Source organism: Lemur catta, chromosome 3 (genome assembly GCF_020740605.2).
Source record: "Lemur catta isolate mLemCat1 chromosome 3, mLemCat1.pri, whole genome shotgun sequence".
Lineage (NCBI taxonomy): Eukaryota > Metazoa > Chordata > Mammalia > Primates > Lemuridae > Lemur > Lemur catta.
In genome coordinates this window covers 95,315,939-95,334,597 of record NC_059130.1, presented here as the reverse complement: position 1 = coordinate 95,334,597, position 18,659 = coordinate 95,315,939, and the positions used below count along the sequence as shown (strand labels likewise).

The following is an 18,659-nucleotide window of genomic DNA, read 5'->3' as shown; positions in this document are numbered from 1 at the left end:
CAATGCTTCTTGTATGGTTTTAATATGCCAAATAAGCCTAATATGTCTCTGTTGGACTTTTAGTGGCTCTAATATTTAAAAAAGCTAGTTTGAGGTCAAAAAGACTGAATTTAGAATTTTGGTATTAGAAATTTTGTCAAATATCTTTTTCTTTCTTTTCTTTCTTTTTTTTTTTGAGACAGAATCTCACTCTGTTGCCCAGGCTAGAGTGCCATGGCATCAGCCTAGCTCACAGCAACCTCAAACTCCTGGGCTCAAGCAATCCTTCTGCCTCAGCTTCCCGAGTAGCTGGGACTACAGGCATACGCCACCATGCCCAGCCAGAAATTTTGTCAAATATCAAATGTTTAAAATACTTGTCACAAAACAGGATCACTGGTTACTATAAAATCATAGTTATTTATTCAGCCAAGCTGGTATTTCAAAGATTTAAAAAGCAAAACTAGGCTGGGTGCGATGGCTCACGCCTGTAATCCTAGCACTCTGGGAGGCCAAAGCGGAAGGATCACTCGAGGTCAGGAGTTCAAGACCAGCCTGAGCAAGAGACCCCATCTCTACTAAAAATACAAAGTTAGCTGAACAACTAAAAATATATAGAAAAAATTAGCCGGGCATGGTGGCACATGCCCATAGTCCCAGCTACTCGGGAGGCTGAGGCAGAAGGATTGTTTGAGCTCGGGAGTTTGAGGTTGCTGTGAGCTAGGCTGATGCCATGGCACTCTAGCCCGGGCAACAGAGTGAGACTCTGTCTCAAAAAATAAATAAAAAAAAAATTACATGAAAATCTTGTTCAAAAGAGGAAAACCAAATCTTATCTTTGTATTAGTGTATTAAATGTTAAAGCTAATTATAATAAGAACTTATAAATTCACCATAGGACTTTATAAGATCAACTTCATTTAGATAGGTAGCATCAAATCCCAGGCCCCCAAATGAGAGATTCCATGGGACTGCCAGGGGGCTGAGCCATGCAATGCTTTCACAATGTATTTCCTTAGAAAGACATTTTTCTAAATGTTTAAACCACACCCTTTCTTATCATGAGGCCCAAAGAAAGGAGAAGCCTCCTATAGTGTATTCAGCTGCCTCTAACATGGTCATGCCTGGCCATTATATACATCAAGGTCAATTTTTTCTAGTAACCCCAAAAGCCAAAGAGATAAAACAATACAAAACAGAGCAGAGCAGAGTTTTCTACCTGAGAGGAATCGGTCTATGACTCTTTAGTCTCCACAAGGAAAACAGAAGGCCCCCAAAAGAAGGTGAATGGCACCTTTTTTCTGAGTTCCTTAAGAGGGGTTGAGTCATTAGAGGTTCCCTGTTACCAAAAGCTCATGGACACTTGTCCCTGAGGCCTCATCAAAGAGCAAGGACAAGTGGTTGAGGAAAAGGAAAGAGAAGTTTATTAATTTGCCAGTAAATGAGGAAGATGGAAACTCCTGTCTTAAAATGATATCATCCTCATCATAAGCAACATTACAGAATATTTATGTATGTATGTATGCATGTATTTATAGACAGAGTCTCTCTCTGTTGCCCTGGGTAGAGTGCCGTGGCGTCACTGTAGCTCACTGCAACCTCACACTCCTGGGCTCAAGTGATCCTCCTGCCTCAGCCTCCCCAGTGCTAGGCTAGGATTACAGGCATGAGCCACCACCCCCAGCCACGAATTACAGAACTTCGAAAGGGAGGATTTCCAGCTTCAGGCTATTGCTGTTTAACTGCAGTGGATGATTTTAGTCTGTTCCATCTCCAGCAAAGTCAATCTCTCTGCCCTGGACAATTCCCTTGAGCCATCTCCTGTGGTGCAGAGAACAAAAGAAGTCTCCCTTGCCCCTCCCAACCACTGGCCTGGGGCAGGGATGCAGCTTTTAATTCCCAGAAAGAGTGGGGAAGGTTTTAAAGAGATGGCTTCTAATACATTTTGCCCTTTTTCAGGCCATTCCCTCTGTTACACCCCTAGGGTTTCCATGTGGTACTGAAGACAGCAAGCAGGAATGATGAGGGAGCAGTAGAGCGCATTTTAGTGGGACAAACAGCTGATATTTCTGGCTTTTGGAGTTTTTTTTAACTAAAAGTACCCTTCTAAGTGAAACCAATAAGCCTTAACAAAGGTTATTAACTTAATCAAGGAAGCAAGAGGCAGCAAAGGATTACTAGAGAAGATGAATGCATGAGGAAGGAAGATTAACTAGTAAATAGTTATTTTTGGAATTTTTTTGTTTGTTTGTTTTGAGACAGTCTCACTCTGTTGCCCCGGCTAGAGTGAGTGCTGTGGCGTCAGCCTAGCTCACAGCAACCTCAAACTCCTGGGCTTAAGCGATCCTCCTGCCTCAGCCTCCCGAGTAGCTGGGACTACAGGCATGTGCCACCATGCCTGGCTAATTTTTTCTATATATATTTTTAGTTGGCCAGATAACTTCTTTCTATTTTTAGTAGAGATGAGGTCTCGCTCTTGCTCAGGCTGGTCTTGAACTCCTGACCTCAAGCGATCCACCCGCGCCAGCCTCCCAGAGGGCTAGGATTACAGGCGTGAGCCACCGCACCCCGCCCTCTTTTTGGAATTTGAATGAATCTGAGAGTCAGGATATTATCTTCTTAAAGAGTCTGTTCAGGTGTGGTCACATTCCTGGTCTTACAGGGAGGGGAAGAAGAGAACAATTCTCATCTAGGTGGGTCTGAATCTTTAGGCAGATAAAGAAACTGACTGTTTTGGGAAGTGCCAATGGTCAGGTGGGGGGAAAGTCAGAAAGACCTTGAGGCTTCTTGAGTCAGTGCGGCATGTCAAAATGCCGCATTTGGGGGTAAAATATTTCTAATTTCCTTCATAGCGCAGGGGATACCCAGCATTCATACAAGTGCTTTTACCTTGTGGTTTAACCTTCTAAACCACAAGGAGATTATGCTTCCATTTAATACCATACACTATAATTCTTATAAAGACACACCCTTTCCATAAAAAGGGAACACTCGAAGTCCCATCTGTGATCATTTTGGGGTGATGTTATTAATAATTCCTACTTTCAGTCTCAGTCCACATGGATATACTATAATGTTAAAAATTATAAGCCGGATACTTACAGTTAAGCATGTGCCTATAGTCCCAGCTACTTGGGAGGCTGAGGCAGGAGGATTCTTTGTAGCTTGAGTTCAAGGATGCATTGCACTATGACCTCACCTATGAATAGCCATTGTCCTCTAGCCTGAACAACAAAGTGAGATTTCATTTCTTAAAAAAAAATTAAAAACAAAAAACCACTTCATTATAAAGTTAACCACCGTTAAAACACACAATTTGCTAGTGGTATTGACATGAGAAGCCACTCCCACTTTCATCTCTTGTCTCCTTTCCATGTATTCTGGCTATGAGAGAAACAACATCATATATTAATCACAGTTAAACGCTTATACATCATCTTATAAGACAGCACCTCAAGCCAGGCATGGTGGCTCATGCCTATAATCCCAGGGCTTTGGGAGGCTGAGGCAGGAGGATTACTTGAGTCCAGGAGTTGGAAGCTGCAGTGAGCTATGATTGTGCCACTATACTCCAGCCTAAGTGAGACCTTGTCTCTAAAAAAAAAAAACAAAGACAGCACCTTAAACCTATGAGGTGTTGCCACCTAGCCAGCATCAGAGCTAAATCTTCAACAGGTCATTTCACTGTTTTTCAGGTTAGTTTTTGCTGCCTGATGGGATGTGGTAGGACCAATGAATCACATATATAAGTCATTGTTTCACTTCTCTTACTGTAAACCGATTTTCTTGGTCAGAAGCAATGTTGAGTTGTCTAACATAACAAGAAACAAGGAATTTGGTAATTCCACAGATGGTGTTCTTGGCAAAAGCATTATGGACTGAAAAAGCAAATCCAGATTTAAAATGAATATCTAGTCTACTGAGGGCAAATTGTTGTTCCATCCATGACAGAAGGGGTCTGTTGCAATAAACCTGCTACCAGGTAGCTTGCTGGTCCTCCCAGGAGATGGTGCCATATTGCTTGCTCAGCATTGATCTTGGGATCTTGGTTTTTGGCAAGTTGAGTGGACTAGTCTTAGTGACCCCTTGAAAAATACATATACCTGCTACCATGCCCTTTGTCTGTGAGCCCAGTGAGCAAGCAAATGGGTGCTATAAAGATGCTAATTGACACATACAGAATATACTGTTTATTTCCACCTGATTATTGAAAGTCACCTCTGCTATGGAGGCTGTCTGGTGAGCAAAAGCACATGAAACTGACTTCCAGTTTCTGGTCCAGCATGCAGGAAGCCTGGAAGTTGCCACTTCATCCTAACAACAAGCAAAAAGCTGAACAAACTGAAAAATCAACAGATTTCCTTAGATCCATGAGAGAAGTGAGGTCACAGTCCAAACTGCTCTTCCTAAAATTGAAGAGACCTGTAGACAAATACAGAGAATCACAACTCACCAGAGTGAAGCCTTCATGAGACCCATTGCCCACATAGGGAAACCTGAACTGTAAATGATGAGTTGCTGAAGGCTCAGTGTGGGAAAGTCTGAGAGCTAAAAACTCCAGGGGGACCCAGTCATTAGGAGAATCCTACACTTTCGTGCATTTTATAATACCTCCTACAGCTTACCGGGTTCTTACAGTGAATATCTGAGAAAAATCCCCTTTTGCTTCCAGCAGGGGGAGGAGAAAAGGGACCATTTTAAACTTCTTTTTTTTTTTTTTTTATTTCAGCTTATTATGGGGGTACAAAAGTTCAGGTTATATATATTGCCCATGCCCCCCCATCCCCCTGAGTCTGAGCTTCAAGCGTGTCCATTCCCTAGACAGTGCACAACACACTCATCACGTAGGTATACACCCATCCCCTCCCCCCACCCCCATCCCCCCCAGTCAGAACTTCAAGCGTGTCCATTCGACAGTGCGCATCGTACTCATCAAGTAGGCATACACCCATCCCCTCCCCCCAGCCCCCACCTCTGTCCGATACCCAATTGGTGTTATTCCCAAATGTGCACTTAGGTGATGATCAGGGAAACCAATTTGCTGGTGAGTACATGTGGTGCTTATTTTTCCATTCTTGGGATACTTCACTTAATAGAATGGATTCCAACTCTCTCCAAGAGAACCAAAGAGATGCCATATCACCGTTATTTCTTATAGCTGAGTAATACTCCATGGTATACATATGCCACATTTTACTAATCCATTTATGAATTGATGAGCATTTGGGTTGTTTCCACATCTTTGCAATTGTGAATTGTGCTGCTATAAACATTCAGGTGCAGGTGTCTTTTTTTATAGAATGACTTTTGTTCTTCTGGGTAGATGCCCATTTTAAACTTCTTAATGAAGTCTGCCCTGAGGAGAAACTGTTTGAGCAGAGGCTAACCTGCTGAGGTTTTGTCAGAGGCTGACTGAGCTAGGGAAAGAGAAATTTCCAACTCAAGCCAACTCTAGCCATCCTATCCCATAAAAGGGAGAGGGCATAGAGAAAAAAATAAGCACGTGTGAATTTCACAGTCCAGAGGCACAGGCTCACTAAAAGACTGTACCTAATCATAGGACTATAGGATGCTGCCCATCCCCCCCCCACACACCCTTTACCACCACTTCAATAAAGGCCTATTTATAGCAGTTTCTTTTACCCAGTACTTCATATCTGTCTGGCTATCAAGAAAAAATTATAAGACACACTAAAAGGCAAAAGACTCTGAAGAGACAGAGCAAGCATTAGAACTAGGTTCAGATATAGCAAGAATATTCAAATTATCAGACCAGAAATTTAAAACAACTATGATTAGTATGCTAAGTGCTCTAAGGAGTAAAGTAGACTGCATGCAAGAAGAGATGGATGATATAAGCAGAGAGATGGAAATTCTAAGGAGAACCAAATAGAAATGCTCAAGATCAAAACCACTAACAGAAATGATGATTGCCTTTGATGGGCTTATTAGTAGACAGACTGCAAACAACTGAGGAAAGTCTCTGCACTTAAGGTTATCTCAGTAGAAACCTAAACCAAAACTGAGAAGCAAACAGAAAAAAATACTTAAGAAAACAGAATCCCCCAGAACTGTGGGACAAATACAAAAGGTATAATAGACACATAATGGAAATATCTGAAGGAGAAGAAATAGGGAAAGGAACAGAAGAAATATTTGAAGTAATAATGGTTGAGAATTTCCTGAAATTAATGTCAGACATCAAACCATAAATCCAGGAAGCTCAGAGAAAACCAATCAAGATAAGTGCCAGAAAAATTACATCTAGGCATATAATTTTCAAATGACAGAAGATCAAAGAGAAAGAAAAAATCCTGAAAGACAAAGGGAAAAAAACCCTTACTGATAGAGGAACAAAGATAAGAATTACATGCAACTTCTTCTCTGAAGCCATGCAAGCAAAAGAAGGGTGGAGTGAAATATTTACAATGTTGAGAGAAAACAAATCACCAATCTAGAATTCTGTGCCTTGAGAAATTGTACTTCGAAAGTGAAGAAGAAATAAAGACTTTCTCAGACAAACAAAAATTGAGGGAATTTGTTGCCATAGACCGGTCTTGCAAGAAATGTTAAAAGAAGTCCTTGTAGAGAAGGGATATACTATAGGTCGGAAACTGGGATCCGCATAAAGAAGGAAAAGCATCAGAGAAGGAATAAATGAAGGAAAAATAAAAAGTTTCATCTTTCTTATTTTAGTTGATGTAACAGGTTTGTTCAAAATAATAGCAAAAATGTATTTGATTATATATGCCATATATACACAGTTATATATATATGCACACATACACTTAGGTATGCTTATGTATAAGCGAAATGAGTGACAGCAATGATACAACGGATGGGAGGGAAGAATTGGAGGTATTTTCTTATTATAAGGTACCCACACTACATGTGAAGTAGTATTTAAAAGTGGACTTGGGTTAGTTGTAAATGTATATTACAAACTCTAGGGACACTAAGGAAAAGTAAAAAGAAGTACAACTGATATGCTAAGAAAGGAGAGAAAATGGAACCATATAAAATGCTCAATTAAAACCACAAATGGCAGAAAAAGCATGGAAGATAAAAACACAAAGAAGGACAACTATTAATAATAGAAAACAGTAATAAATATAGCAGATATCAATACAACTATATCAATAATCATTTTAGACATCAGTGGTCTAAATGTACCAATTAAAAGAGAATGTCACAGTTGATCAAAGAACAAGACCCCTCAGCCACAAAAAAAAAAAAAAAGAATTAATACCTTTTGCAGCAATCTGGATGGAACTGGAGACCATTCTCCTAAGTGTAATATCTAAAGAATGGAAAAATAAACACCACGTGCATTCACTGTTAAGTTGAAACTAACTGATCAGCACTCATGTGCACAGATGAAAGTAAAACTCAACAGAAATCATGTGTGTGTGGGGGGGAGGCGGGGAGATGGGTGAAATCACACCTAACAGGTACAATGTACACTGTCCGGGTGATGGGTACACATAACTTTGACTCAAGCAGTACAAAAGCAATCCATATAATCAAAACATTTGTACTCCTGAATATTCTGAAATAAAAAAAAGAATAAGACCCAACTATATATTGTCTACAAGAATCCCACTTTAAATATACTCATGTAAATTAAAAGTAAATGGATAGAGAAGAATGTAACATGCTAACACTAATCAAAAGAATGTGGGAATAGCTAAATTAATTTCAGACATAGCAAACATCAGAGCAAGGAAAGTTGTCAGGAATAAAGAGGAACATTAGTTAATGATAAAGGAGTCAATTCTCCAAGAAGACATAGCCTTCTGAATGTGTATGTGCCTAATAATAGATTGTCAAAATATGAGGCCAAAACTGATAAAACTGCAAGAAGAAACAGATGAACCCACTATTATATTTGCAGATTTTAACACTTCTCAACCAGAAACAGATAGATCCAGCAGGCAGAAAATTAGGGAGGACATAGTTGAACTCAACAATACCATAAATCAGCTGGTTATAATGGACATCTATCTATGGACTACTTCATCCAATGACAATAAATTATACATTCTTCTCAAGCTCAGATGGAAAATTCACCAAGATAGAACATATTCTGGGCCAAAAAACACACCCTAAAAAATATGAAAGAATAGAAATCATACAATATCCACTCTCATATGCTAATGGAATTAAACTGGAAATCAATATCAGAAAGATAGCTGGGGCCGGACGCGGTGGCTCACGCCTGTAATCCTAGCACTCTGGGAGGCAGAGGCAGGAGGATCGCTCAAGGTCAGGAGTTCGAGACCAGCCTGAGCAAGAGCGAGACCCCGTCTCTACTAAAAATAGAAAGAAATTATATGGACAGCTAAGAATATATATAGAAAAATTAGCCGGGCATGGTGGTGCATGCCTGTAGTCCCAGCTACTCAGGAGGCTGAGGCAGGAGGATTGCTTGAGCCCAGGAGTTTGAGGTTGCTGTGAGCTAGGCTGACGCCATGGCACTCTAGCCCAGGCAACAGAGTGAGACTCTGTCTCAAAAAAAAAAAAAACCAGAAGAAAGAATCAGGGAGGTCAAAGACACTGTTAGAGAAGAAAAATAAAGAAAAGAAAAAAGATCTAAAATCAATTATCTAAGCTTCAAACTTAGAAAATTAGGAAAACAAGAGCAGATTAAATCCAAAGTAAGCAGAAGAAAAGAAGTAATAAAAATTAGAGCATTTATACACTAATAATCAGTGTAGAAAAAAATTAGAGCAGAAATCAATGAAATTGAAATGGGAATTCAATAGAGAAAATCAACAAAACCAAAAACTTGTTCTTTGAAAAGATTAATAAAATTGATAGGCGTCTAGCAAAGCTAACTAAAAAAAGAAATGAGAGAGAGGACACAAATTACAAATATCAGAAATGAAAGAGGGGACATCACTACAGGTCCTGTGAATATTAAAAGTATGATCAAGAAATATTATGAACATCTCTATGCCCACAAGTATGGTAACCTAGATGAAATGGACCAATTCCTTAAAAGACATAAGCTGCCAAAATTACACAAGAAATAGACAATATGAATAGAACTGTATCTATTAAAGAAATTGAATGCATAATTACTAACCTCTCAAAACAGAAAACACCAGGCCCAGATGGTTTCACTGGTGATTTCTACCAAACATTTAAGAAAGATATTATATCAGTTCTCTACAGTCTCTTTCAGAAGATGGAATCAAAGGGAATACTTACTAATTCATTATACAAGGCAAGAATTACCTTAATATCAAAACAAGACAAAGACATTACAAGGAAACTGCAGACCAGTATCTCCCAGGAATATAAATATAAAAATCCTCAACAAATTGTTAGCAAATCAAATTCAACAATATGTAAAAAGAATTAGGCACCATGATCAAGTGGGATTTATCCCAGGTATACAAAGCTGGTTCAACATTTGAAAATCAATTATGTAATTCATCACGTTGATAGGCTAAAGAAGGAAAATCACATGATTCTATAAATAGATGCTATCTTACTCCGTTTTTACTGCTATAACAAAATACCTTAGACTGGATAATTTATAAAGAACAGAAATTTATTTCTTACAGTCCTACAGGCTGGGAATTCCAAGATTAAGATGCCAGCAGGACTAGTGTCCAGTGAGGGCTGCTCTCTGCTTCCAAAATGGCACCTTGTTGCTGAATCCTCTGGAGGGGAGAAGCTCTGTGTCCTCACATGGTGGAAGAGATAAAAGGGCAAGACGGTGCTCCCTTCAACCTGGAGCCCTTTTATAAGGGTGACACTCCCATTTATAAGGTCAGAGCCCTCATGACTTAATCACCTCCCAAAGGTTATACCTCTTAGTACTGTTGCTTTGGGGATTGAGTTTCAACATGAATTTTGGAGGTGTAACACCATCATTCAAACCATAGCAGATACATAAGAAAGATTTGATTAAATCTAACATCCATTCATGGTAAAAAGCTCTTAGTAAACTAGGAATAGAGGAAAACTTCCATATCACGTGTCATCAGATAAATGCAAATTAAAACAACAATGAAATACCACTGCTCACCTGTTAGAGCAAAATCCAGAACATCAAATGCCGGCAAGGATGTGAAACAATAGGAAATCTCATTCATTGTTGGTGGGAATGCAAAATGGTATGGCTACTTTGTAAGACAGTTTGGAGGTTTCCTATAAAACTAAACATACTCTTACCATGTGATCCGGCAATCAGGCTTTTTGGTATTTACCCAAAGGAGTTGAAAACTTATGTCTACTGAAAAATCTGCATACAGATGTTTATAGCAGCTTTATTAATAATCGTGAAAACTTGGAAGCAAGCAAGACCTCCTGCTTTGGGCACCACTAAAAACTTTTAACCTTGAAGGTCACTTGGTAAGTGGGTAAAAGGAGCAAATGTGGTATATGTTGATTCCAAAATCTAAAGAGGCAACTCCAAGAACTTGGGCTTTTCTACCGTCAATAGCCCTCACTCCTCAGTCAGAAAGCCAAGGTGGAGAATCTGCTATTCCAGATTGTCTCCTCTGACTATGCATTCAAGAATTAGGGAAATAACCACTGGGGAGATTCAGAAACCCACTAGGCCCACTGTAAAACATACACTGAGCCATCAAATCACTACAGACACACTCTAAGACACTGTGATTTTAAACTCCATTTTCGCCTATTTCCTTAAGCCTCCCACTCTGAATTGTGAAGCTCAATGTTGTTTTGTGTTCCAAAGTGTTAGTGTTGACTCAGAATCACTGTAGTATAATCCCCCAAAAGTCTATATAATTCCCTTTCTCCAATGCCCAGTGACCTTGATAAAAGGCCACAGGTCTCTTTGGGGAAGGTTTGGGAGAAAATCACATACTTGTGGCAGTATCACAAGGGTTTTCCTGAAAAAAAAAACAAAAAACAAAAAACCAACATTCCCATCATTCAAAGGACTCTGTGTCTATGAACTGGCTCAGGTCTAGGGACTGAGCAAGAAGAGCCATCACTTTCCATTCTTGTCATTTAAATTGGACCTCTGTTCACCAGACCCAAAGGTTTTATTTATTTATTTAAAAATGTAACTCAAGGAAGGCTTTACCTAGTTGCCCATCTATTTTAGTTCTACAATCGTTGTGATCAATTAACTACAACCAGGTTGTTGTGAGTCAAATCCTTTGATTCTATATCTGGCCCTATTGTCAATAACAGTAACAATGACCATCTTGTGTCTGGGGGTTAAGCACTGCCACTTGACCTCTGACACTCTGTAGTACCATCATCTACATTAAAATCAAGGAGCCATTCCAACATTGGCACCTCCCACCATTATCCTCAGCATTATAGAGCATTTCAAGGAACCTGGTGCTTTCTCACCAGTGTATTTGGTAAAGCCTTGGTGAAGACAGTATCCTTTGGATTTCCATGGTTATAATGTTGGGGAGTAGGTCACCCATGACAAATCCATTCCAAATTTTCTACCTGCTTAAGCTTTGGATTCCTCCTTCTCCCTTATGCTTAAAGAAGTATGGGACTTTAACACCATTTAATATAGGTCACTGTCGGGTCCAAGTTTCAGTCAACCGATAAGCAAAGTCACTCTTAGATGTTCTAAACACACTAAATCCTGAATTTCTAATAAGTGAATTCATATCAATAAACTCAGTTTATTCAACATTACAGTTGACCCTTTTTTTTTTTTTTTTTGAGATAGAGTGTCGCTTTGTTGGCTTGGCTAGAGTGAGTGCTGTGGCGTCAGCCTAGCTCACAGCAACCTCAAACTCCTGGGCTTAAGCAATCCTCCTGCCTCAGCCTCCCGAGTAGCTGGGACTACAGGCATGCGCCACCATGCCCGGCTAATTTTTTCTATATATATTTTAGTTGGCCAGATAATTTGTTTCTATTTTTAGTAGAGACGGGGTCTCGCTCTTGCTCAGGCTGGTCTCGAACTCCTGACCTCGAGCAATCCACCCGCCTCGGCCTCCCAGAGTGCTAGGATTACAGGCGTGAGCCACCCCGCCCAGCCCTTTTTTTTTTTTTTTTTTTTTTTTTTGAGACAGAGTCTCACTTTGTTGCCCAGGCTAGAGTGCCGTGGCATCAGCCTAGCTCACAGCAACCTCAAACTCCTGGGCTCAAGCAATCCTCCTGCCTCAGCCTCCCAAGTAGCTGGGACTACAGGCATGTGCCACCATGCCCGGCTAATTTTTCTATATATATTTTTTAGCTGTCCATATAATTTCTATTTTTAGTAGAGACGAGGTCTTGCTCTTGCTCAGGCTGGTCTTGAACTCCTGACCTCGAGCAATCCTCCTGCCTCGGCCTCCCAGAGTGCTAAGATTACAGGCATTAGCCACCGCACCTGGCCTACAGTTGACCCTTGAACAACACATTTGAACTGCATCAGCCCACTTATATGCAGATGTTTTTCAATAAATATTAATATATTGGAAAATTTTCTGCAGATTTTCCATAATTTGAAAAAACTCACAGATGAACCATCTAGCCTAGAAATATCAAAAAAGTTAAGAAAAAGGTATGTCATGAATGCATGAAATATATGTAGATACCAGTCTATTTTATCATTTACTAACATAAAATATACACAAATCTATTACAAAAAGTTAACATTTATCAAAATATATGCACAAACACAGTTGTACATGGCCCCATCTGCAGTCGAGAGAAATTACATTTAGTACTGCAAAAGTAAAGATACAATATTAAATCATAACTGCATAGTAACTGTAGTACATACTGTACTACTATAATAATTTTGTAGCCACCACCTGTTGCTATAGCAGTGAGCTCAAGTGTTACAAGTATCCACTTAAAACGTTATGTGATACTAATCATCTCCACATGAACAGTTCATTCCTCCAGTAAATTGCATACTGAAGTAAAAAGTCATCTCTCATGGTTCTCAAGTATTTTTCATCATGTGTAGTGCAATACCATAAACCTAGAATAACACCAGGAGACCCATATAAAGTGTCACTAGTGGTGCTGGAATTGCTCCCAAGAAGCAGAGAAAAATTATGACATTACAAGAAAAACTTGAATTGCTTTATATGTACCATAGATGAGGTCTGCAGCTGTGCTTGCATACCATTTCAAGGTAAAAATCCAGCATAAGGACCATTATAAAAAAAGAAAAAGAAGGCCGGGCGCGGGTGGCTCACGCCTGTAATCCTAGCCTTCTGGGAGGCTGAGGCGGGTGGATCGCTCGAGGTCAGGAGTTCAAGACCAGCCTGAGGAAGAGCGAGACCCCGTCTCTACTAAAAATAGAAAGAAATGATTTGGACAGCTAAAAAAAATATATATAGAAAAAATTAGCTGGGCATGGTGGCACATGCCTGTAGTCCCAGCTACTTGGGAGGCTGAGGCAGGAGGATTGCTTGAGCCCAGGAGTTTGAGGTTGCTGTGAGCTAGGCTGATGCCATGGCACTCTAGCCCGGGCAACAGAGTGAGACTCTGTCTCAAAAAAAAAAAAAAAAAAGAAAGAACCAATAGAGTGCCTGGCTTAAATATCCTGGTGCTCACTTCTCTTCCTTACTAATAAATGTCCTTTGTGACATTTTTTTCCAGAATAGGGTACTTTTGTCTGCATTCAAGAGCTGTGCAGGCAGATGTCCTTTCTCCTTCAATGATTTTCTTAATGGCAGCTAGGAACTCTTCTGCTACCTTGAGCGATCCTCCCGCCTCGGCCTCCCGGAGTGCTAGGATTATAGGCGTGAGCCACCATGCCCGGCCAGAACTCTATTGTTTTGTGCAAATGCAGTGGATTTATTATTAGGACTGCCCTTATCTAATATAAAGCTACTGACCCCCGAGCCTTAAAGGGAAAAGATAAATACCAGCTGCCAGTCTTTTGGTTGTACAAGAAGAAGGCCTAAGCAACGAGAACCCTTTTTCTGGATTGGTTGTATTGTCCCTGAAGTCAACAAGTACCTTGCCGGTAAGAGACTGCCTTTTAAAGTTCTTTGGATATTGTGCAATGCCCCTGGCCACCCAGAACCCCATGAGTTCAACCCCAAAGGCACTGGTCCACTTGCCCCCAAACACAATGTCTCTAATTCAGCCTCTAGGTCAGGGGTGAATAGGACATTTAAGGCTCATTACACATGATACTCTATGGAGAGAACTGTTAACAATATTGGAGAAAACACTGATAGAACATCATGAAAGTCTGGAAGGATTACACCATTGAAGGTGCCATCATTGTTGTATAAAAAGCCACGAAAGCCATCAAGCCTGAAACAATAAATTCCTACTGGAGAGAACTGTGTCCAGATATTGTACATGACTTTACAGGATTTATGACAATCAATCAAGGAAATCACGATAGAGATTGTGGATATGGCAAGAAAGGTGGGGGGGTCAAGAGTTTCAAGATAAAGATCTTAGAGAAATTCAAGAGCTAATAGACCCACACCTGAGGAATTAACAGGAGAAGACTTGATGGAGATGAGTGCTTCCAAACCAGTGCCAGATGATGAGGAAGAAAATATAGAAGAAGCAGTGCAAGAAAACAGATTGACATTAGACAATCTGGTGGAAAGGTTCTCATTATTCAAGACTGCTTTTGACTTCGTTTACAACATGGGCCCTTCTATATGATATGGGCCCTGACACTATTGCAAACAATGAAAGGACTGGTACCGTATAGAAACATTTTTAGAGAAATGAAAAAGCAAAAAAGTCAGACAGAAATTACAATGTGTTTTCATAAAGTTACACCAAGTGTGCCTGCCTCTTCTGCCTCCCCTTCCACCTCCCCCACTTCTTCTGACTCTGACACCCCTGAGACAGCACGACCAACCCCTCCTCTTCCTCCTTTCCTCAGCCTGCTCAATGGGAAGATGATGAGGATGAAGACCTTTATGATGATCCACTTCCAATTAATGAACAGCAAATACATTTTCTTTTCCTTATGATTTTCTGAATTTTTTCTCTACCTTTACTGTTAGGATACAGTATATAATACATATAACATTCAAAATATGTGTTAATAGACTGTTTATATTATTGGTAAGGCTTCCAGTCAACAGTAAGCTATTAGTAGTTAAATTTATGGAGAGTCAAAAGTTGTATGCAGATTTTCAACTGCATGGGGGGTCAGCACCCCTAACCACCATGTTGTTCAAGGGTCAACTGTATATTCCTTCCTCCCGAGTATAATTCCCTGCAAATACATTCCTACATATATTCCTAGGGATTCTGCCAATTTCAGTTGGCAAAATCTTGTCATTCTTTCAATGTGACAGTTCCTAGGTCAGTCCCTACACTCAACCCCCCAACTCCTGAGGTGGATCCAACCGTGGTTATAGGATTGGAGGCAATGAAGTGGTAGCAGGGAGTTGGGTCTTGAGGACAATAGGCTTCCCCTTACATGGTAACTGCCTCAGCTGAAAGCAATGCAGAATCCTCAAACTTACTCTCCTTAGACAGCAGAGGAAGGACTGCTTATGCTGGCAAGAGAGGCTCAGTCAAATTCAGAGGTCCAGGAAGCTCAACATCACTGAAGTCCCTCAGATGTCTTCATTCCCAATTCTCAGGTTTCCATGCATTCTCAAATCACTATTTTTCACATGGGAGACCTGGCAAGACTATGAAATCACTTAGTGCTGTAATTCTGCAATCCACTTGATAATATTTGGGATTTGGTTTTGGATACATTGGCCATCTGGCTACAAGAGTTCTTTTAGGGCATTCGCAGAAGCTCTCTGGTTCTCTGTGCCTTGTTCCAGTAATTAAATCCCAAAGTTGGACATTTTCTCCTAAGCTCATCAATGTGGTAGATGTGGCTAGCCCACCTCACAAGCCTTATAGTTCTCACTTGCACTCTAATATTCTTTGTACCAGTCAGGTGGTCTTCCAAAGCACTTCATTACCAGCAACTACCCGTGATGATTTAATCCACTCTTTTGACACGGATTGCTAGTACTTGTGACAAATACCACCTTCCAATCTCACCAGGTCAGATAACCAATCCCAAATCCCCAACTTTGAGTTTCTATTCACTGCAGCCACTGCTGATATTTTGTCAGGCTTAAGCCAGGAGATAGCTTTCTCTTTATGTACTTCAAGCTGGAAGATTTTTAATATAGGGAATTCAAGTTTTACACAATTATTAGGAAGGCTTGGGTAGCAAAAGTAAAGAAAAATAGCTGCTGGCTTTCAGGAAATCTGTAAGTACAGGAATTACGTGAAGCTACTGTGATCTCAGAAGCTGGAGTGATTACAGTCAGAAGATTTTTCCGCAGAAAGGCTTTGCCAATTTACATTTCCTAACATCATACCTTTGCCAACACAGAGTATTCTCATTATTTTTAAATGTTTTTCAGCATATCCAGAGCAATAAGGAATTGTCAGAGAAGTTGTCTGGGTTACAGCAAGAAAAGGAAGCTCTACATGAAGAATATGGGCAATTTTTGAAGCAGCTTGATGTCCATGTGAGGTAAAGAAAAACAAGTTCCCTTTGGAAGAAAACTAGTAGAGTAGTTATTTCTTGCTGAGCCAGCTCCAGGGCTAAATTGTGGAGTGCCCACTGAAGCACCTTTCAAGAGGGCCATCATCATTTTTTTTCCTGTTTCTGGAAGTTCTATCCATAGGGCTTTTCCGAGGGAGACGTGGGGCCCAATTTCTTCTCAAAAGAGAAAGGAATTACCATGTATTGAACGTTTGTGGTGTCTAACTTGGTTTTCCCCAAATACACTCTTCTCACTTACCTTCAGGCTTTTTTTCCCCCTCACATACTTTTCTCAGCCTGGATCACACTCTCTCCCCATTTAAGAAGCCTTTCTCGACGCCTCCAGCCTGGGCTGGGTGAGGTGCTCATTCTTTGTGTCCTAGTAGCTCTTTATATGTTCCCTCTGTACTTATTTCAGAACTTGCCATGTTGTTTTGAAGCAATGTGATTCACTACCTGTCTTCTTCACCAGATTTCTGGCCTTTAAGATTGATGGTCTTTTTTTTTTTTTTTTTTTTTGAATCAGAGTCTGGCTCTGTTGCCCGAGCTAGAGTGCCATGGCACCAGCCTAGTTCACAGCAACCTCAAACTCCTAGGCTCAAGTGACCCTCTTGCCTCAGCCTCCCCAGTAGCTGTAAGTACAGGCCTACACCACGCCGCCTGGCTAATTTTTCTTTGTTTAGTAGAGATGGGGGGTCTCGCTCTTGCTCTGGCTGGTCTTGAACTCCTGAGCTCAACCAATCCTCCCACCTCGGCCTCCCAGAGTGCTAGGATTACAGGCGTGAGCCACCGGGCTTGGCCAGGCCATGATCTTACTCATTTTCTATCCACAGTCCCTGGTATATCGTAGGTCCTCAATAAGAAGAGGTTATATAACCTCTCTGTGCCTAAGATCCCTCATCTTTAAAATGGGCAAAATAACAGTACTTATCGCATAAAGTTGTGAGAATTAAATGAGTGAATGTATGTAAAACACTGACTTAGGACAGTGTTTGGCACATAGAAAGTACGATTATTGCATTTTATTTATTGATTGTTCTTTCTCCATGGCCCACCTCTCTGCTCCTAGCTCTGTAATCCTCTGCACTATTCCTGAAGTTTCTTATTCTCTTATGTTCTTACTCACCTACTGTGTTGATGGTATTAGTGATTTAAAAACCATTTTAACTGCTTTATAGCAAAGAATATTTTTCAGTGTCGTTAGTGTTCATTATCTTGCTTTGATCATCATATCATTGAGAAATGTAGAAACCATGGTAAAGGGAGGGTGAATGGTTCAGTTCCTGCTGCTAAAAGGCTAAGACTAGAACTCAGTCCTCTGGTAACTTACACAGTGTTCTTTCCACATTATATCTTGCTATTAGAGGAAAGAGAGAGAATGAAGTGCAAGATCTATAGTATATAAAAGGGCCAGGCCAGGCATGTGGGTGGCGCCTGTAATCCCAGCACTTTGGAAGGCTGAAGCGGGTGGATTGTTTGAACCCAGGAGTTTGAGACCAGCCTGGACAACATAGTGACACCCTGTCTCTACAAAAGATTAAAAAATTAGCCAGGAGTGGTGGCACCCACCTGTAGTCCCAGCTACTAGGGAGGCTGAGGCAGACAGATCACTTGAGCCTGGGAGTTGGAGGTTGCAGTGAGTTATGATCTTGGGCCACTGTACTCCAGCCTGAGTGACAGAGCAAGATCCCATCTCTAAAAATATAAAAAATTAAAAAGTGCCACAACGCTTGCCAAATGAAATGAGAGTGAATATTACTAATATGTGTATTACATATATATGTTATATATAATGATTTTTATGATATATATTTATTGTATATGATATCTACTACATGTATATTTATATTCTGTCTCTATACACACACACACACACACACACATATATATCTCAGGTAAACATACATTGCCCAAAGGTAAAATGAAATTTAGTCTTTAGGCAGTTAATTTTTTTTTTCATTTCACGAATAATGAAACCACATTGCAAATTTTTGAATGAAAGGAAACTTTCCCAGACTCCCTCCCATGTTCACTCCTAGTCTCTTGTCAATAAACATAATTTTATGATTTTACTATCATAGCTTAGATAAAACTTTGTATTCTCTTTCTCTTAATATCATCTCATGAGCCTTGTACTTTGTTGGTATAGTCTTCAAATTTGCTACTTTTGTAAAACATAATATTTCGTAAGGTTGATATGCCTTTGCCCTAATAGCAGCACTTAAATAGGGTTCCACTGCTAAAG

At 40.2% G+C, this 18,659-nt stretch overlaps 1 protein-coding gene across 9 annotated transcripts in view; it reads left to right on the top strand.

Annotated features, from left to right (window-relative positions):
• The window catches only part of CCDC30 (coiled-coil domain containing 30), a 134,358-nt gene that overhangs the window by 92,884 nt on the left and 22,815 nt on the right, over positions 1-18,659 (top strand). For all 9 annotated transcript variants that reach the window (XM_045545710.1, XM_045545711.1, XM_045545708.1 and 6 more), the window contains one exon: positions 16,290-16,402. In XM_045545710.1, the coding sequence (XP_045401666.1) occupies positions 16,290-16,402 (113 nt within the window). The remainder of the gene's footprint in view (positions 1-16,289; positions 16,403-18,659) is intronic.